The 21941-nt window shown below is 38.4% G+C and overlaps 1 protein-coding gene across 1 annotated transcript in view; it reads left to right on the top strand.

Moving 5' to 3' along the window:
* LOC117394535 (uncharacterized) overlaps window positions 1-21941 on the top strand; it is a 50308-nt gene that overhangs the window by 5616 nt on the left and 22751 nt on the right. The window contains exons 2-3 of the mRNA XM_059020879.1: window positions 6628-6704; window positions 20009-20134. Coding sequence (XP_058876862.1) covers window positions 6628-6704; window positions 20009-20134 — 203 coding nt within the window. The remainder of the gene's footprint in view (window positions 1-6627; window positions 6705-20008; window positions 20135-21941) is intronic.

Genomic DNA, 21941 nt, shown 5'->3' with positions numbered 1-21941 from the left:
CCAGTGTATCCGACTCTGGGCTATCTTTTCCAGTTCTCTTTAGGTGTAATCCGTCTTCTTTATGTCTGCTTCAAGGTCGCGCCTCCAGGTGTTCTTTGGGGTCCCTCTCTTTCTCTTCTCCTGTGGGTTCCAGGTCAGGGATTGTCTGGTGATGTTGGAGGTAGGCTTCTGTAGGGTGTGACCAATCCAGCCGCACTTTCTCCTCAGGACTTCTTCCACGACAGGGTCTTGCTTGGCCGTTTCCCTTAAGTCAATGTTGCTGACTTTTTCTGGCCAGTAAATGTGAAGGATCCTGCACAAACATCTGTTGATGAAGGTCTGGATCTTCTTCATTATTATCCTTATCATTCTTCACATTTCTGAGCCATACAGGAGTACTGATTTGAATTTACAGATCTTGGTGTGTGTTGTAATTTCTCTTGAGTTCCAGATGTTCTTCAGTATGATGAAAGCTGCTCTTGCTTTACTGATTCTTGCTGTCATGTCTTTGTCGGTGTCCCCCTGTTTGCAGATCACTGCCCAAGTAGGTGAACGAGTCTATTTCTTCAAGAGGTTCACCTCCAAGTGTTATTGAATTGTTACTACTGGAGTTGGTTCTACGGACCTTTGTTTTGCCCTTGTGAATGATGAGTCCAATTTGGGCTGATGTGTTTTCCAGACATGTTATTTTCTCCTGCATCTGGTTGTGACTGTGTGATATGAGAGCTAGGTCATTGGCAAAATCCAGGTCTTCTAGCTGTGTCCACAGTGCCTTCAGTGGTTATCTCCATGATCCAATCGATCACTAACAGGAAGAGGAAGGGCGATAGTAGGCAACCTTGCCTAACTCCTGTCTGCACCTCAAAGTTATTGGTGAGTTGTCTCCCATGCACCACTCTGCAGGACATTCCATCATATGAATCCCAGATTAGTGTGATAACAACTTATCTGGTACACCATAGTGTTTTAATAGTTTCCAGATCCACGCTGCCGAATGCCTTTTCATAGTCAAGTTGACATATAGGGATGACTTCCACTCAATGGACTGTTGCACTATGATACGCAGAGTAGCGATGTGGTCTGTGCAGGATCTATCTTTGCGAAAACCTGCTTGTTGATCTCTGAGCTTTGCGTTAACTGCTTTTTTCAGTCTCTCCAAGATGTCTCTGTTTTGCACCTTTCCTGGCACTGACAGAAGCATAATTCCTCTGTAGTTCTTACAGTCCCATAGGTCTCCTTCCTTGGGGAGCTTCATAAGATGACCTTCTTTCCATTCTGCTGGTCTTTCTTCTTCGCCTCAGATCTTCCCAAACAGGGAGTACAGTATGTCTGTGGAGGTATCTGTATCTGTCTTAATTGCCTCTGCGGGGATTCCATTGGGACCTACTGTTTTCCTGTTCTTCAAAAGAGAAGTGGCTTTCTTAATCTCTGTCTTATTTGGTCTTCCGCATTCAACCTGGAGAACTGCCTCTGCGGGTGGGATATCTGGTGGGTTCAGAAAAAACATGTTTAGGAAACACACAGAGCTTTAAATGCTACTACACACAAAAGATCATGATGACATTGTTTTTAAAAAATTTGGTTACCAGTACCTGACTTTTCAAGGTATAAAGGGGTAGGTGTACTTAGATGGGCCAGTCGCAGCGTAAACATTTTGTTTCATCAGTTCAGGTATTTCTGGTGTATACTGTAAATCACGAGATCCTACTCTGTAAATCACAAGATCCTTCTTGATAGATTATGGTGTTTATTTGGCATCTCTGGCACTGCCCTTAACTGGTTTAGATCATGTCTAACAGGACGTCAACAATTTATCTCCCTGGGTGGGTTTAGTTCTGAGGTTGGGCCAGTAACTTCTGGTGTCCCGCAAGGCTCTATCCTCAGCCCCCTGTTATTTTGTATTTATATGTTTCCCCTCGGCCACATTTTAAGGTCTCATGGCATACACTATCATTTTAACGCAGACAACACTCAAATCTATATTAATTCTAAACCTGATATCAATGTTGCTGCCTCTGCCCTAACTGCCTGTATCTCTGATATAAAAAATTGGATGTCGCAAAATTTTTTACACCTTAATTGTGACAAGACTGAGGTAATGCTATTAGGTAATCCCCACCAGCTAGGTAGAACCAATGCTTTAAATCTGTCTGTTGTTGGAACCAAGCTTGAGTTCAGATCTAAGATGAAAAATGTGGGTGTTATTTTCGATCCTGGGTTAACTTTTGAATCGTACGTGCTGAATATGTCAAGGTTTCTTTTTTTCACCTTAGAAATAATGCCAGACTGTGTCCCATGCTTTCTCTACCTGCAACTGAAAACTGGTTCATGCTTTTGTTTTCTCCAGGATCGATTACTGTAATGCCCTGCTCGCTGGGGTATCTAATAGCATCCTCACAAAAATTCAATTTGTTCAAAACTCTGCAGCCAGAATTTTGTCTCAGGCCCGCTCAAGAGATCACATCACTCCTGTCTTGGAGGCGTTGCACTGGCTGCCTATCAGGTTTAGAATTTATTTTAAAATGTTAATGCTGACATATAAGGCTCTTCATGGACTAGCTCCAACTTATCTGTCAGATCTTTTATCTTTTTACACTCCCACTCACACCCTACAATAACCCTACCATAACATATTTATGTCCTGCCTCTGCTCACTAATGACTGAACAGCTGTAAAACTAGAGCAGATCTTTGACTGTCCCATTGGTTAAACTCCCAATTATGTCCTGCCTCTGCTCACTCATGATTGTACAGCTGTAAAACCATATATATATATATATATATATATATATATATATATATATATATATATATATATATATATATATCAGTGGTTGGAAATCCTGGCCTGTGATTGGTTAAAACCTCATCATCGGAGCAAAAATAGATTGAACTATTGCTCTAACATCCTTACACCGCCGGGCAATAGTCTCTGTCTGTCATGTGATTGGTTAAAAGGAATGCCTTCTCCCCTGCACTCACAACAAGAGAAAATGGCTGAACACTGATTCTGTGATTTCTGTCTCAAAGATGTAAACAAATATGACGGCTGGGATCTAAACTGAATTATGCAACAGTCAGCAAGCTGCACGGAGAACTGTTTGCCAAAAAAAAAACTTTTATAATTACTGTATGCGGTATGAACATCAAAAACATTTTCTGCCATTTATTTATGTTATTTAAGTATTTACTTATGCTGTATCAGCTATATTTAAACAAAATATATGTAAATATATATTTACGTATACTGTATCAGCTATATTTAAACAAAATATATGTAAATATATATTTACGTATACTGTATCAGCTATATTTAAACAACATAAAGTCATATTTACTGTCCAACCTTGCCTCACTTATTTTCTGACTGATTCTTATATTAAATATGTACTGCAGACTCAGCCATAGTAGTAAATTAAATGCCCCTTGGGAAGACTATTGTTACCTCCAGCCTCTGGGCATTATAGCCCCCTGTCCGTAACAATAGTGTTCCCTTGGGTCAATCATTTTCCACTATAGCCATCCTCTCCAGCCCGTTTTTACTATATATATGTTTTTGTTTTTTAATGGCTATCTTATCTATCTTTTAAATGCAAATCCAGTGTACTGTTAAAAGATGGCTTACTAAGCTCTCTGGAATGATAAGATAGTAAGGAGGCAAGGTAGGAATTGCAGTTGACATCATTAAAATGTTGTAATTAATTTGTGGAAGATGATGTCTCAGAATATACAACACTGCCTTGATGTTCTATTTTTTTTTACTGTCCTTTAATGTCTCAATTGAACTATATTCTGCCTTTGATTTAACCTTTCTATACTCATACACCTCCACTCTTAACTCCCACATCTGTTCCATTCCTCTGGAGCCCCATTGTGGGCCTTAACTCAGGAAGACAACCATAAAGTATTAGAGTCTTTCTGTAGCTTTCCTCTGTTCTTTTATTCTATGTTTTGAAGCTGAAATGATCCACATTTTCACAGTTAATTATTTATAGAATATTCTTATTATGAGATTGAATGTTGCAAGTAGAAAACATTAATCGGGGGAGTCACCCAGCGGTTTGTGTCATTTCCAGTGTCTTTGACGGTCTCAGACAAGCAATCCACAGTGGAAATGGTGGTGTGATTTGCCACTAGAAACGCTCGTTTCAATTCTCTTTTTGTCGCTAACCACCAACACGGGTGCTACTTGGAAGCAGTTTGTTGTTTTATTCAAGGCAGAATGTGGAGCAGTATTGTTAATATATTTAGTTGTTTTTGCATGTGTTGTTGACACTCTGCAGTATTTGCAGATGCCGTTGGCTGTACCTCCTGGATCAGCAGTTAGCCACACTAAAAAAAAGAAGACTTTAATTAGCTATTTACTTTCATTGTTTAAAGATGTGCTCTATTAAATGACAGATGAACACACGTTATATCATGATTGCTGTGCAGGTATACTTTGTGATATAAAGCAGGTCATGATATAACCCGGGTTTCACGTTTGCCTATGACGGCACATTACGAGTGCGAGAAAAAAAGAAAGAAAACTAACAGTGAATTAAAGAGCTGGGTTTTAATACTGTACTGTCATTCTTTACATTTAAACACATGCATATAGTTTATACAAGACAAAAACGTTTTGTATCATTAATTGGAACTAAACAGTTTGTGTCATTATCTAAAAAAAGGCATGAATTGTCGACTGATGAGAGCTATCAATACTTGCTGTTTTTTTGTGATTGACTGTGTTACAATTTGGTGAGGTTGGTGTTTTGTAACTGAACTGTATTGCATTAAGACCGCCCATGTAGCATTTGACAGGCTGCACAAAATCTTTATTAGCCAAGATGATTATTGGTTGTTAGTTGTGTTGGAAATTTAATTATATCCTTTGATTACTTAGTAAAGCGTGGTGATATGAAACGGGTTCATGTGTATTTATTGTCAAATACAATGGAAACTGAAAATATCAGCATGAATCTAAAGCTCTGTATTTTTAATTGGAAAATAAGCCATTTATAAGGGAGTTCCTCTGCTACATTTTAAGGGGTCATTTTATTTATTAAGTGTGAACAAGTAGCTTTCTAATATATTAAATATTTCCTTTTTCGGGGTTAGTAAATATAACTTGAATATTATTATTATATTTAGGATTGCTGTTTTTCAGTGTTTCCCCAAAGTTTTCTTTCCCTTTAAGAATTTGATTGATCCCTGCTAGCCATTTAGTATTAAAATTGGTTTACTGTACATGTTTTGGTGCATGCAGAATGAAGAAACTCCATGAAAACGAGGGTGCAACATTTTAATAAGCGATTCATCTATAATTTATAAAAGAATAAATGCAGGACACACTTTATTACAATCACTATTTGTAATTGTACTAACATTAATACAGACTAGTCCATTTGTTAAAATGTCGTGCTCTCGTTTTTGTGTTCTGCATTCTGCATTTAATGAGAAAGTAAAGACTGACGATTTAAAAGCCTACTTAGTTGTTTCACATTATAACCCTGTAGATTAAAGTAACCACCCAAAAACAGACAACCAGTCTAGCATAATTTTCTCCCGCAAAACAGCATTAAAAACAGCCCAATTTTGCTGAAAAACCGCCCATGTTGGCAGCACTGCAGCTTACATCCGATGTGCCAGACGGAAGGCTCTCGTGGGCCGCCAAATGAAAAATGCTGCTCTAGAGTAATAGCACATTTTAGCTCCACAATTTCTGTGCTATACCCCTTTAGCTAACGATCATGGTTCAATGCAGTGGCATACAATGATAATTTAGTGGTTCTTTACTGGACACACTGATATGAGCTTTGAGTACTGGGGGGGGTAAACCCTGCCCCTATGTATATATATTTTGTATTGGTATTATGGTTATTATAATTATCATTATTATTATTATAGTGATTTTATAAATATATGGTGGGTGGAAAACCTGTCTGGTTTATTATTGTTTTAAAATAACATCACGTGAGAATGCGTGGTTGGCAGCTAATTATTTAAGTTATTGATGATTTGGCTGTTGGCCATGCTTACTCAGAATGTAGCCGAGGGATAAACGAGGTAATTGACAACCAATTAATCCCTCGGCCACTATATATTGGCTGAGCGGTGGAGGAAGAAGGGACCAAGGGTGTTCGAATGTTAAATGAAAGAGAGAAACAATTGCTACCAAGCCGTAATCGCTGTAAGCACAAGGCATTTGTTTTGGGTTTTGGAATAGTGTTTGTTTATTTTGGCCCTTGTGCCTTTTGCTTTGCTTCTTTTTTAAAGTGTTTATTATTTAATAAAAACCCTGAGCGCATTAGCGTCTCACCCCACAGTACTGCCTGTTGTGTATCCATCATTTCGTGGTCTGATGTCACCTGCCAAGCCGTCCTTGTCACAGGTACACAAATGTAACATCTTCATATTAACACATAGCAATGTTATCACAATTGAACCAACACACACTGATGTAGTACCATGGTACCATACACTATAAGAACCAATGTGTTAATACAGCATGACCTCATGTTATTATTCCAGATCCATACGTGGTTTGCCTGTTTTGTGCTGCACTAGGATTACGTTTGTTACAAATTTTTGTTTTCAAATTTTAACGTAAAGGTTTTCACTGTGCATACAAGTGAACCTGCTTAACTTTCTTTTACTACTTTTTAAGGTGTTGACAGCCGAGGTACAAGAAGAACAATTCTGCACCAAATAGTAATTCTTCAAGAAAGAGAGAAAAAGCTTCCTGTAAGTAAAATATAGAGATTTTCAAATATATTATATATATTTAGGTCTCCTGATTCCAGAAAATAGTACTAATATAATTCAGTGTGGCTTACTTAAAAAATGACTGCATATTGTAGCTTTGTTGTTGATTTAATGCTGACCCTTAACGAGTTGCTGCACCAAAATCTTATGTTGTGCAGTGTTGTGGTTTGAGGTTTGTGTTTTTACTGGTTTATTCCTATTTACCAAATGATTTGTGTTTGTAGCAAGTCTGAATATGCAGGCAGAAAACCAAATCCATTTGAACGCCAAAACAGCATGATACAAGCAAAAAATATACAAGGCTGTCCAGATTCATAAAATACTTTGTAACGAAAAAGTAAGCTTTAACTAGAATGCTTGTGTTCTGAAGCTTAGAGCAGCTAAAACTCTTTGGAGTTAGAAGCTTTGCTTTCTTTGGTCAACTGTCCTTTTGGTACCTTTTCCTTTTGTTATTATCAGTGTTTTTGCTTATCATTTTTTGAAGCACTTGAAAAATGTAATTATGCATCAAGTGTTAAATTGTATAACTCTGATTCCTGTCTGAACCTCCTGACTGCCCTGAATCGTGAATCACTTTCCACCGTCAGGTCCCCATTGTTTTGAGAATCACAATTATTTTTAGTTCAAATGAAAAATATGTTTAAAAACTTCCCAAGATTCCAATTCATATTCATGTATGCACTCTGTGGGACTGGGCTTGTACCCAATGTAATGCTGATATTTTAAATATTCTTCTGAGAAATAGGTGTTGAAAAAGGGAATGAGACTGCAGTAATAATAAAAACTCAACAATACATCAAAGCAAAGTGAACTAGAGATTATGTCGGCCTGCATGATCATGTGATGCTATCTGAATGAACTGTGTTCCCCCTGCAGTGTTCAAATGAGGATTTATGCATTTTAATAAGAACATGACACGAATTTATTAATGGAGATCAAATTCTAAATCATAAAGTATTATTATTATTATTATTTATTTCTTGGCAGACGCCCTTATCCAGGGCGACTTACAATTGTTACAAGATATCACATTATTTTTACATACAATTACATTATTTTTTACACATTATTTTTACATACAATTACCCATTTATACAGTTGGGTTTTTACTGGAGCAATCTAGGTAAAGTACCTTGCTCAAGGGTACAGCAGCAGTGTTCCCACCTGGGATTGAACCCACAACCCTCCGGTCAAGAGTCCAGAGCACTAACCACTATTCCACACTGCTGCCCTTTAGTAACTAAAAATATTGTAGCGTGCACGGGGAGAGGCAACAGCAGGGTTGGTAGGTGACGTAATCACACACGAAGACTATATATGCTCCTTGCAAAGGAGCCGGCTTTTTTGTACAGCGGTATCGGTGCTATGCTTTAGTGCGAGAGGTCCCAGGTTCGTGCACGCCCTCTGCCTGTGTGTGGATTGCCTCGCCCTGGGTGATGCGCTTGCCTGCGTTAACCAAGATTGCTACAATATGTTTAGTACTTTTCCACAGGATATTAGAACGATGCCCTTTTATTAAAATGTAATTACTTTTCTAGAAGATTAGAGAAATCTCAGATATGTGTTTGCAATTTCAAAGAGGGTTTTTGTGAAAATAAATCTTCATATACAGACTATATAGGTCAAAAGGGAGGTGGATAGTGCATAGTAATAATAATACAAAATCATAAGTTATCACAGAACATGCATTCCCACATACACTGTACCTATTGTATTTATAGACTGGTAAAATTCTACCTTCTAAATACTAATAATGACAGTTGATCACAGGGCACAACCATTAACCCCTGTATAACAAATACCACAATTGCTCTATGGAGTGTTTATTAATGGTTACCCCCTGATGCACTTGATCTTCTGAAAGCTTTATGGAGGCCACAGCGGTGCTTTAAACAGTTTTAAAAAGTAACCAGGATGAGGCACAAAATGATACAAAGTGAACAACAAGAATAAGATTAGTTAAGCTGTGGTATTTCATACCCATACTAAACTGCTATTTAACACACAGGGACAGCACAATAAAACCCCCATGTATTTGTGTTTGTTTATATGCTGAAACATGCTTGTGCTCAGATATTTACTGCAATGTTACAAGGACAAGATATTATTTATTATTATTATTTATTTCTTAGCAGACGCCCTTATCCAGGGCGACTTACAATTATTACAAGATACCACATTATTTTTACATACAATTACCCATTTATGCAGGTATTTTTTTTTTTACTGGAGCAATCTAGGTAAAGTACTTTGCTCAAGGGTACAGCAGCAGTGCCTCCCACCTAGGATTGAACCCATGACCCTCTGGTCAAGAGTCCAGAGCCCTAACCACTACTCCACACTGCTGCCCCTAAATATGTCAAATAATAACATTTAAATCCAGCTGTCATACATTGCTAACCCAATGACCTGATATTGTTGAAGATTAAGATTAAGATATATTCTGTTGAGATACAGTCGTCCCTAGCTAAACCTATCATGTCGGGAGAAGTTGCCCGGTTTAAAAAAAAGAAATTGCACACACACTGCGCTGAAATAACCTTAAAGAATAAGTAGAGGGGTTCTGAAAAATATAGTGTTACACGTCCCCACGTGTTGCTACAACTGTTTAAATAACGCACCTGTCATTTTTCTTTTCATTGTTAACATCCTGACACCCTTTTACACTTAACAACAGTTTTAAAGCTCTTTTCAAACTTTCAGCTCTAGTGCACTGATATTAAGTATCAAACAAGTACCACAGCAATAACTATCTTTCTGCAGTGATTTAGAGGACAGATCTCAAACCCCAGTGCACCAGAGTGGACACTTTGAAACAGACTTTAAAGTGATAAGTCTACGAAGTTGTCAGGGTGTTAACAATGAAAAGAACAATTACAGGTATGTTATTTAAAAAGTTGTAGCAACACGTGGGGATGTATAAAGCTATATTTTTCGGAACCACAACATTTACACTTTAATTGCCCTGTAAAGTCATTTTGGTACATAACTATTGTCAGTCTGGGTACCAAAACTAACAACACAAATACTTTCAAAATACGTACCGCATGTGCAGGATATAAGCCTTGTACTGTAGAGACAAGGCGTGCTTATGTGATGAGTCGGCTGCTCTGGAAGTGAACTGCTTTAGGAATTAAGTCATTAATTCCAAACGAAATACTTTTATTTTAATCCAATTCCAATTGGTGTCAGCTTTAATTTGTACCGGCAATGCGAAAGAAAGGACATTCAAAATTAATATAATCTCAATATAAACTCCCATGGTGGAATGTTTACTCTAATGGAAATAATCAATGCTTATTTTTTGGTTATTACATGAATGCCAATATGTAATATATACAGTATATTAAAAAAAAAAAAAAAACACAGAAAATGCATTTGCTAATCCATTCTGCCTCCCACTTTTTTTTCAATGGAACGGGAATTAGAAATGCCAGGCCTTTATCACAAATGTGTTGGTATGAGCATAGAACTGTGCTGTTATTACATTTTAATTGTGTTTTTTACTCTAAAGGCCTTTGTAATCAAAGTTATAATTAGGTACTGTGACAGGACGGCCGTGTGATGACGTCCCCAGACCAGAAAGCTGACAGAGATATACAAGCAGGTAAAGCGTTGGTGCGCCGTTTTTATTGAAAACAAAAATAAATAAAAATGTTGTACAAAAATACTACTGCTCACAGAGCAAAAATAAATGTTCAAACAAAAACTAAATTGCTTTCTTTTCTTTTTACTTTCATTTCGATGCTCGCTCGCTCGCTCACGTTCCTCCTTCCAAACACCCACCCCGACCAGCAAAAGTTGCTGGTTTTTATACCGGTGACCATCTCCAGATTAGCAATAAATTAAATAATTAATCTAGAGATGGGCACATTCTGCTCGGGGGTTTTAATATCTGCGTGGTTGACAGCAACTCTTAATTAATTCGCTGCAGTCGATACAGTCTCATGAGCTGTCAGACAAGCTGCGCCTCTGCCAGACCACATTTAAACCAACAATAATAAACAAACCGGAGGCTGTGTGGTCCAGTGGTTAAAGAAAAGGGCTTGTAACCAGGAGGTCCCCGGTTCAAATCCCACCTCAGCCACTGACTCATTGTGTGACCCCGAGCAAGTTACTTAACCTCCTTGTGCTCCGTCTTTTGGGTGAGATGTAATTGTGAGTGACTCTACAGCTGATGCATAGTTCACACACCCTAGTCTCTGTAAATCACCTTGGATAAAGGCATCTGCTAAATAAACAAATAATAAAACCCTTCTTTTAAAAAACACAAAATACATTCAAACACAACAAAAATAACATCTCCCATTTAAATAAACTTAAACAATACATTTTAAATCATAACAATACATTTCCAATAAAACCCAAACACACCACATTTATCAGCAGAGCTTTGCCCTGCCCCTATTTACATGCAGGGCTTTTCTGCCCTACCCCAGTATATTAAATAATAACTAAAAACTTCTAAAATATTAACCTTGTCAGACTTCTGTCATCCTGTTAACAACAGGGGACTGAAGAGAGCAGTTTATTAATGTACTGATTTAATGTGCGGCTTGCTGGCATGGAGGATTAATGCAGGGTAGTAATGTACTGGCTTTTCATTTTTATTTTTGGATAATCTGCTATTTCATCTTTTGCTGGCAGTCTTGCACTGTGTCTGCCTGTCTGTGGGTTTGATACATATCAGCAAACCATGTAATGTAACTGTTTTATCTTCACAGTGTCACAGTAATCTAGAGAGTGAAATGATAACCGCTCAGAAATGTTGAGTCTACTTCTATAATCTGAACAACTCTTTGACCTCTTCAAAATGCACAGCAATGACCCTGGGAATAATTTAATCAAGGGTTAGTTCAAAAATTCACTTAAACACTGAATCTATCTTCATGTATTAATCTCTAATTCTTACCCAAGTAAATTGAGAATTTAGAATCACTGTATATTAGGTAAGATGACAGTAATTCTTACTGATCAATGATCGAATTAAGTTGTATGTTGATGATGTCACAACTCAAACAGTTTCAAACCTCTATGAAAATTGTAGGTGGCTGTGGGGACACTGAAGCTTTAACTTCTTTCCAGACCTGTCTCCGGTTTATAAAGATATACTTTGAATTCAGTGAGGGTGTGCTAAATACAGTACAGTACACGTCATCTGATTTTATTAGTTTACATCTGGAGTTCCTTCTGCTTTAAAACTGTCTGTAGTTAAACCACTACTGAAGAAACATAACCTCTCTCCTGAAGAACTTGAGAATTACAGGCCTATCTCCAACATCCCATTTCTTGCAAAACTGGTAGAAAAACTAGTGGCAATCCAACTTCAGGATTATTTCTATAGAAATGAGATGCTGCAGAAGTTTCAGTCTGGTTTCCTTTCAGGACATAGCACAGAGACTGCATTAGTAAGGGTCTGTCATGATCTCCCTCGGTCTGCTGATTCTGGTCAATTATCTATTTTAGTTTTACTGGATCATTCAGCCGCTTTTGATACTGTAGACCACAGAATCTTATTGGAAAGAATGCATAATCTTACTGGAATTGGAGGCATTGCCTTGGAGTGGTTTTGCTCATGTTTATCACACCGGCACCAATTTGTTTCTTTGGGTCACTCATTTTCTGAAACCAGTGATGCAAAGTACGGAGTTCCACAAGGCTCTGTGCTTGGCTGTTTAGCGTATATATGCTCCCCCTTGCATCCATCACTGCCAAATACAACCTTGGATTTCACTGCTACGCTGATGACACACAAATATACTGTTCATTTCCCACTGAATCAGAAATGGCAGCTGCTGTTCTGTCTCAATGTTTGAATGAGCACCAAGCATGGATGACTGCTAATCATCTGAAAATTAATCCACAAAAGACAGAGATGCTGTTGCTTGGCTCCAGGCACAGTTTGGCTAAATCGCCTTGTATTAATATTCCTTTTGGTGGTCATTTTTGAAAAATTGGGGAGTTATCATAGATTCTGAATTGTGTCTGGATGTTTTGGGGTCTTGTTGTAAAGCGCCCTGGGATGCTTCGCATGAAGATCGTTATACAAGAGCAAATTGTATTGTTTAACTTTCAAAAAATACCTTCATCATTTGCATCAAACAATGCTACAGCATCAAGTACTTTCTTCTCAAAAGTGATCCCTGTGGGAACTATTAATCTGTGTTCAAAGCTAAGGTCTCACTGCAAGCAGTAATTTTATACACTGAACATACTTTGCATTTTCTTTGTTGTATTATGCCAGCAATATGTGTGATATATATATATATATATATATATATATATATATATATATATATATATATATATATATATATATATATATATATGCTATTCCTAATCTACATTAATGATTTAGACTCTGATATAGTAAGCAAACTCTTTAAATTTGCAGACGACACAAAAATAGGAGGAGTGGCAGACACTGTTGAAGAAGCAAAGGTCATTCAAAATGATCTAGACAGCATTCAAAATTGGGCAGACACATGGCAAATGAAATTTAATAGAGAAAAGTGTAAAGTATTGCATGCGGGCAATAAAAATGTGCATTATAAATATCATATGGGAGATAGTGAAATTGAAGAAGGGAACTATGAAAAAGACCTAGGAGTTTATGTTGACTCAGAAATGTCTTCATCTAGACAATGTGGGGAAGCTATAAAAAAGGCTAACAAGATGCTTGGATATATTGTGAGAAGTGTTGAATTTAAATCAAGGGAAGTAATGTTAAAACTCTACAATGCATTAGTAAGACCTCACCTAGAATATTGTGTTCAGTTCTGGTCACCTCGTTACAAAAAGGATATTGCTGCTCTAGAAAGAGTGCAAAGAAGAGCAACCAGAATTATCCCAGGTTTAAAAGGCATGTCGTATGCAGACAGGCTAAAATAATTGAATCTATTCAGTCTTGAACAAAGAAGACTACGCGGCGATCTGATTCAAACATTCAAAATCCTGAAAGGTATAGACAATGTCAACCCGGGGGACTTCTTTGACTTAAAAAAAGAAGCAAGGACCAGGGGTCATAAATGGAGATTAGATAAAGGGGCATTCAGAACAGAAAATAGGAGGCACTTTTTTACACAGAGAATTGTGAGGGTCTGGAACCAACTCCCCAGTAATGTTGTTGAAGCTGACACCCTGGGATCCTTCAAGAAGCTGCTTGATGAGATTCTGGGATCAATAAGCTACTAACAACCAAACGAGCAAGATGGGCTGAATGGCCTCCTCTCGTTTGTAAACTTTCTTATGTTCTTATGTTCTTATATATAAGCTCAAAGAGCCAGCTGCTCATATTGAAAAAGGTGGCGATTATGGAAACAGAGCACACAAGAGGATACATTGTAATGCCATGGTCTTGGAGCGTGGTAACCAGTAGAGTACCACAGAGATCAGTATTAGGTCCTCTGCTATTCGTAATCTACATTAATGACTTAGATTCTGGTATAGTAAGCAAACTTGTTAAATTTGCAGACGATGTCTATAGCAGGAGTGGCAAACACTGTTGCAGTGGCAAACACTGTAGCAGCAGCAAACGTCATTCAAAATGATCTAGACAACATTCAGAACTGGGCAGAAACATGGCAAATGACATTTAACAGAGAAAAGTGTAAGGTACTGCACACAGGCAATAAAAATGTGCATTATAAATATCATATGGGAGATACTGAAATTGAAGAAGGAATCTATGAAAAAGACCTAGTAGTTTATATTGACTCAGGAATGTCTTCCGCTAGACAATGTGGAGAAACTATAAAAAAGGCCAACAAGATGCTCTGATATATTGTGGAAAGTGTTGATTTTAAATCAAGGGAAGTAATGTTAAAACTTTACAATGCATTAGTAAGACCTCATCTACAATATTGTGTTCAGTTCTGGTCACCTCGCTACAAAAAGGATATTGCTGCTCTAGAAAGAGTGCAAGAAAAGCGACCAGAACTATTCCTGGTTTAAAAGGCATGTCATATGCAGACAGGCTTAAAGAATGTAATCTATTTAGTCTTGAACAAAGAAGACTACGCTGTGATCTGATTCAAGCATTCAAAATTCTAAAAGGTATTGACAATGTCGACCCAATGGACTTTTTCGAAGAAACAAGGACCAGGGGTCACAAATGGAGATTAGCTAAAGGGGTATTCAGAACAGAAAATAGGAGGCCCTTTTTAACACAGAGAATTGTGAGGGAACCAACCTCCCAGTAATGTTGTTGAAGCTGACACCCTGGGATCCTTCAAGAAGCTGCTTGATGAGATTCTGGGATCAATAAGCTACTAACAACCAAACGAGCAAGATGGGCCAAATGGCCTCCTCTCATTTGTAAACTTTCTTATGTTCTTAACAAGCAACAGCTCAAAGAGAACATTTCATGTGTTCAAAAGAATTTCATAGTTTTACATTGGCCCGTCTTTCTGCACCTATACCCATTTTAAAGTTGTTATAAAACATGTATAGGTGGCAGTATTGTTTGAACTACTGAAGCACAGCCCTGTCCTGAATTTCAGCATCACAGCACTGGATTGGAATGTAAGCAAACATACTCGAAACTAGTCCTGGTAAGCATGTTATCCCACTCAAGTTATCTCATTCATGTTATCCACTCATGTTATCCAAACACAAATATATCCCCTGCTTGGATTTTCAGGATTTTTTTCTGTAGCAGAGCATTTTCCTGCAGCTTCAAACCAGGGTGCGATCAGCTCTCCATTCTTCTTTCCGTCCGGCATCTCTGTAAGATCTGAACAGGCTCCTCCCAACCGGGATACTTTATCTCTACCTGCCGCCCAAGGACCTAATCTCCACCGATCCAAGTGACTGGGATGCATCTCCTGAACGACTGTACTGGAAGGACTGGATGCTCAAGAAGTTCATAAAGACCCTTCTCAAAAATGGTAGCGTGATCCCAGCAGGGAGCAATCGAGAATCACTTTTTCTCCTTTATTGCAGTTCCATTTCAGCAGAACCAGTTTTTCCACCCAAAAAAGCTCCCCATCTGTGCCCAGCCGTTCAGTGTTTCCAACCAGACAGCAGACAGTTTGTGCCAGAGCAAGATATCAATACAGCCAGCACATCTAATCAGCAGGCAACCGCTCCAGCTAGCGGAATCCAGCAACAGCACTCCCTGATATTCCATGAAATAAAAACATTCATGCAGCCATTCGCCGACACATTATCTTCGGTCAGTACCAAACTGAGTGAAGATGGATAAAAGAGTATCTAATATCAAGCAAGATAAACAAAGTTCTGCTCTTTCAGTAATTCCTGCAGTAAATACTGTAGCATCTGCTACAGTTACTTCCGGTTCCGCTCTAACATCGATCATTACAACAGACCCTCCGATATACAACGTTGCTACTGCATCAGCATACGGCTCATTATTGATATCGACATCAGAGTTCTTCGATCATAGAGTGGTAAATTGTGAGGATCTATCAGTAACACTAAAAAGCAGAGACCCCAGATTACTGAAAAATCTATCATTGGGGAAATTCGTCCTTGCCTTCGCTATTTTCAGAGACGCGCTATGTTTAGTATATCCTAACAGCACAGCCGAACTAGACTCCTATGAATTCTACATAGTGGAACTGTCTGTCAGATACTGAGGGACCACCATTTTTTTAATTATCATTAAGCGTTCTCAGCAAAAGCAGCAGCTATTCTGGCATCCGACAACCACATCATTGACTGGGCTCAACCTGATTCAGATTTGTTTAATAGGATGTTGGTGGTCTGAGAGCTAACGTATGTGGGGTCTATGCTTCTACAGGTCATTCAACATCCCTCTGCCCGAAGGCAGCAATAGCAATAATTTGATTTGCAGGAGGAAAACAAATCTGTAATAATTTCAACACTGGTTTTTGCTCAGACAGGCAATGCCATTTCATCCACATGTGCACTACTCGCAAGGATGCACTCCAACACAATCTGCCCAGTAGCTTGCAAGCAACTTTCTCCAATGCACACAGTCTCCACTCCCATAAACATTCCGGTATTATAAAAAAAAAAAAATCGGAAATCCTTTATTCTCTGGAATTTCTGGGAATCATACTAGACACAGAAAGTTTGAAGCCAGCCTCCCCGAGTCCAAACTCAATCATATTCGTTATCTTATTCAGAACTTTCAGATCAGTAACAACGATCAGGAAATGTGCACTGCTTTCCTTGCTAGGTCATTTCAACTTTGCAATTCGCATTATCCACCAAGGGAGGACCTCATATTCAGCATTGGAACGGACTCTCTATGTTTTATGACGACCTGGCTTTGTATACAGACACCTCACCTCTGGGATTTATGATTAATGATTTTCCATATGGCCTCCGGAAATTGAAAATCTATCTCCACATCTAAAATCCACAGCTCTTCTTGAAATGTACCCAATAGTTGCGGCAGCCCAGCTGTGGGGTCATCCCTGGACTAAGAAATTACTACTATTCTACTGTGATAACGTACCTACAGTGCACATTATTAATAAAGGCCTTTCCAGTTCCCCTCTTATCTTGCAATTACTACGGCGGCTAAATATGGATTTCAGTATCTAATAATTTTCTAATGCAAGCTTGCCATCTACCGGGCATCTATAATAATGCAGCTGATGCTCTTTCTCGTTTACAGATTTCCAAATTTCACCATCTGGTTCCCACAGCCCTGCCAACTCCAGCAGCAACCCCCCAGTTCAATCAGCTGATCTTCAACTGAACCCAGCTACTGTATCAGCAAGCTACTTAATTCAGTGCAAGCTCACATGGCTTCAGCACTTGCTCCCTCTACCAGATCTCTGTACTCTACAGGCTGGGTTACTTATGTAACTTTCTGTTCCCAAAGCAGGATTAATCCGACTCCATTCAACCAGGACTGGGTCATGGCTCCAGCTACAACTATCAACTCTACTATCAATTCCAGCTGTCCATCTCCTCCTGCGTGGAATCTCTAAGAGCTCTCTGGCCGCTTCTCTTTCTCGCCTGCCTATCTTTATAGACATTCTTGGCAATTTGATTTCAATCCTCCATCAAGGCTGCTTCTCTCCATTTGATGACTTAACAATGGAGACCATATGTCTATATGCATTTTGGGGGATTTTGAGATGCTCAGAATATACAGTTCATTAGATTGCCAGCTTTCCTACTCTGGGTATTCGCTGCAGTGATCTCATGGTCATTTTAGATTCCCATTTTATTCTCTTCCTACGCATTTCAAAAACGGATCAGCTTCGGCAAGGACAACGTATTCAGCTTTCAAAAAATTGACTCTCCTCTATGCCCATATGCTTCCATGCAGAGATATATTACAGAACACTAGCCCATTTCATCTTCTGACACCCTGTTCATCAGTTCAAGCCAGTCTGTTGTATCAGGGCTTTGGTTCACTTCTCATCTCTCCATTTTGGTTTCCAGAGCAGGACTTCCCCCGCAATTCTACACTCCTCATTCATTAAAAATTGGGGCAGCCACATCAGCAGCAAAAGCAAAAATTAACCAGCATCTAATCAAAAATATGGGGCACTGGACCTCATCAGCAGTTGAAGCTTACATTCGTTCTTCCCCATTTGAAATATCCTCTGTTCACCAGTCCATTGCTAGTATGTCCAGAGTGGGAATAACCTTTCTGCCAGGGCCACCAAAGGTTTCCTCCTAAAAAAGATTTTTTTTTTTTTCCTTTCCACTGTGTAGAGCGTCTACACATAGTTAGTAGGGAGCAACTTACTAACCCCTTTGTTGTGTTAAATGTTTTCTTTTCTTCTTGTATTAAATGTTTTCTTGTTTTCTATATGCATTGGCGGGTCTCATTTTTTCTTCTCAAAAGTGTCTTTAGCGGGGAGCCAGGGGTCCATTCTTTGGGGATTTAGTGATTCCACTTTCTCCATCCCTTTGTCAAGCGTTGCTTCATTTACCTCTTAGAGGAGGGTTCTCCACGAGTCAGACAGGACCCCCAGCCAAACCCCTCCTTTAGCATGCATGATCCATTGTCTTCTTCTATTTCAGGTTCTGATGACTCTATTTGTGTGAGGTGTTTGTCAGGTCTCCTCAGCGATGGAACCCCCTTCTATTATGTTGGGGTTTTGAAGCGGTGGAACACCCCGCTGTATATGTTCTAATAACTAATAACTCCATGTTTTCTTTCTGGTTCACAAGCCTCTTTGTATGTCGGGTCACTTTAGAGACGATGTCACCTCTTTATATGTCGGGTCACCTCAAAGACGGTGGCCCCCCTCCTGTTTGTCGGGTGTCCTCAGCAACAGAATCCTCCTACTGCATATGTTGAGCCATTGAAGAGCTGGAACCTCTCTCATGTGTTTAATATTAATAATCAATGTTTTTTCTTTCCGGTTCACGAGCCTCTTCATATGTCAGGTCATTTCAGAGACGGTGACCCCTCTTCTTATGTCGGGTCGTCTCAGAGACAGTGACCCCCCTCCTGTTTCTTGGGTCTCCTCAATGACGGAACCACCCTACTATGCGTTGGGCCTTCGAAGAGGCGGAGCCTCTCTCTTTACATGTTTTATATGTTACTAACTCCATGTCCTAAACATTACATCAGGTGGCCTTGGAATACACTTTAAAACAGGTACATTTACTACACTGTGCTTACACTATTATTAAATACACAATGAACTAAATTATATAAACAGCATAAAGACTTTGCTAAATAAATGTTACATTTTGTTAATGTGCTATGTTCATATAGAAAAATATTATGAAATAGTAACCACAATGTAATTAATAAATAGTAACTGCGTGTATTAATGAATCTGCATTTGAAAGTGTATAAAGTTCATTTTAAAAACCATCTTAACTTTATTCCTTGACAGTGCATACAGGGTGAATCAGTGAAACTACCATATACCCCTGCTTATCATGTATTCCATTATCAAAATACCTTTGCAGTCATACTGATTTTTATTAGACTTTCACTGTAGAACCTCATGGCCCCCATTATTTACAACTTCAGTTGAGTTTTTTTTTTTTGTGTGATCAATAGAAGTTTGTCTAAGATAGATCTGTTTAGTACAAACAAAACAGGGGTTTGAAAACAGTTCTCCAAAGGTACATGTAACTTGGCTCCCATTTTTCTGCCTAAGTAATGATGTTAACCGTAGCTTGTACATTATTCATTTGAATGTAAGAGACATATTCCCATGGCACAGATCAATTGATTAAATACCCAAAGACGTCATAACAAATAATTGTATCCAAATGTCTCAATACAATTGTTTAAACAACTGAACATATTGGAGTTGCATATTGGACGAGATCTGAGGTAAAGATTAATCGGTCTTGTGTTACTGCAGGACAGCTGGCACCTGCAAGCGAAGTCTGCACGCCCTCGGACAGGCACTGTCTACTTAATTTATGACCCTGCTGATACAAACTTGGCAAAAACCCTGAGTACTGAGCTACAGAAGAACAAACTGCTGGTAAGAGTTGTGAATCCTTACATTTTTCTAGTTTCTAAATGTAACCTGTGAAGAGGTAACTTAATTTCACACATATTTCCATAAATTTCCACCACACATGAAACGCATCTGTACTGCCTACTTTGATCATCATCTCAAATATTGTGTCATCTAACTAGGGACCACACATTTTAATGTAGTTTCTATACATGTTTCTTATCTCAATAACTACTGCAAATGAACCTACTCAAATTAACCATAGTCATTATAATCCTTGAAAATAGATCAGCAAGAGGTTTTCCTTGTTTGAGTTGTCTGTCATACACAGAGAAAGGCACAAGCTATCACATGGGTACCAAAGGCCAGACTTCCACAGGCAATGGAACCCACTCATTGAACCACCCTCCCCTGCCATTTCCCTGTTCAAGTCTCTCAGGTTTCCCAAGTTTGGGCTTGAGATGAGACTTTATCGGTACGGTAACAACTGAACTCCAAGCTCCATGGGTTTTACACCAAACACGTTTACAAAGCTCTGTTTATGCTGAACAGGAATGCAACCTAAATAAAATAAAATATTGTAGCGACCCAGACAACTGGGGGCTCAAAAGACCTGCTGTTATGTGTTGTACATGTTGTGTGTATTGTTAAGCTGGTATGCATGTGAGTGTGTATGCGCAGCCAGGAGTGAATGGGGTTAGTTAGACTGCACGGCTGCATAGGACTGCGCATGTGAGTGGTGGGGGAGGAGCCGTTAAAAGTGTGTGTGACAGCCTTGAGTGACAGTTGTCAGCGACTTTATTGCTGGTGCCGCAAAAAAAGGGACAGCGCTACAATATGTTCAAAAAGCTTTTTTTTATTGTAAACATATACATAAACGTATGAAAGAATATCTACAGGTAATACATTTTATTTAATAAAAAAAAAGACCTTAACAAGTGAAATTCCAAAAGTGATATTAATATTGCTTAACCATCTCAATACTGTTTGTAAAGTACTGTACAAATAGCACTTTTCTATATTTTCCTGTTATGACATGATAAATGCATTTGCCAGTCTTTGTTACAGTTGTCCCAGTAGAGGCTAGACAAGATTGTTTAATTGTTTTGTTTTTTTCTATAGCACATTTTTTATAAACCTTAGGACTAAGCTTTTTGTTTTTATTCTGTTTTGTCTGAGCGAGAATGAATGGGATGAAGCCAAGCAAATCAATGAGAGCTGACTAAGCAAAGTATCAAAAAGGTACACAAAGATAAGAAGGGTTTTCACTAAGAAATTGTGCTTTGTCATGAAAGTTTCAAAATTTATTTCTGATGATATTTCCATTTTATTTAACAATTACAAATATTTTATTGCACTGTCAATCATATTTTTAATGTAGATAAAAAGCTATGAAGTGTAGTGTTTTGCTACTACACTGCCAGGTGTGTGTGTGGGAGTCCTTAATAATTCCACAAACAACTGAGTTACCAAAAAAAAAAAAAAAAAAAATATTTAAGACATATTTTTCAAAAGATGTGGATGTGATGGATGTTATATCCAGAATATGATTTTATAGTTTGAACTGTATGTTTTCATTAAATCGGAAGTACCAGGTTAGACAAGTACTTCCACTTTTATTTTCAACCAACCTTAAAAAATTAAACCTTTGGTCACATAGCTTTGGTCACATAGCTTTTCTCACCCATAATATAATACATAAATACAGTGTGTGTGTGAGAGAGAGAGGCAGCCATAAACCTTGACATCGTAATTTGTCAAAAAATAGAACAAGTTTTAAGATATGTGAATATGTAAATGAAAAACAGTTATGACAGTTCCGAGGGAAAAA

The sequence above is a fragment of the Acipenser ruthenus genome, chromosome 3, assembly GCF_902713425.1.
Source record: "Acipenser ruthenus chromosome 3, fAciRut3.2 maternal haplotype, whole genome shotgun sequence".
NCBI lineage: Eukaryota > Metazoa > Chordata > Actinopteri > Acipenseriformes > Acipenseridae > Acipenser > Acipenser ruthenus.
Note: the sequence above shows the minus strand (reverse complement) of the source record. Positions and strands in the feature narration are given on the sequence as shown.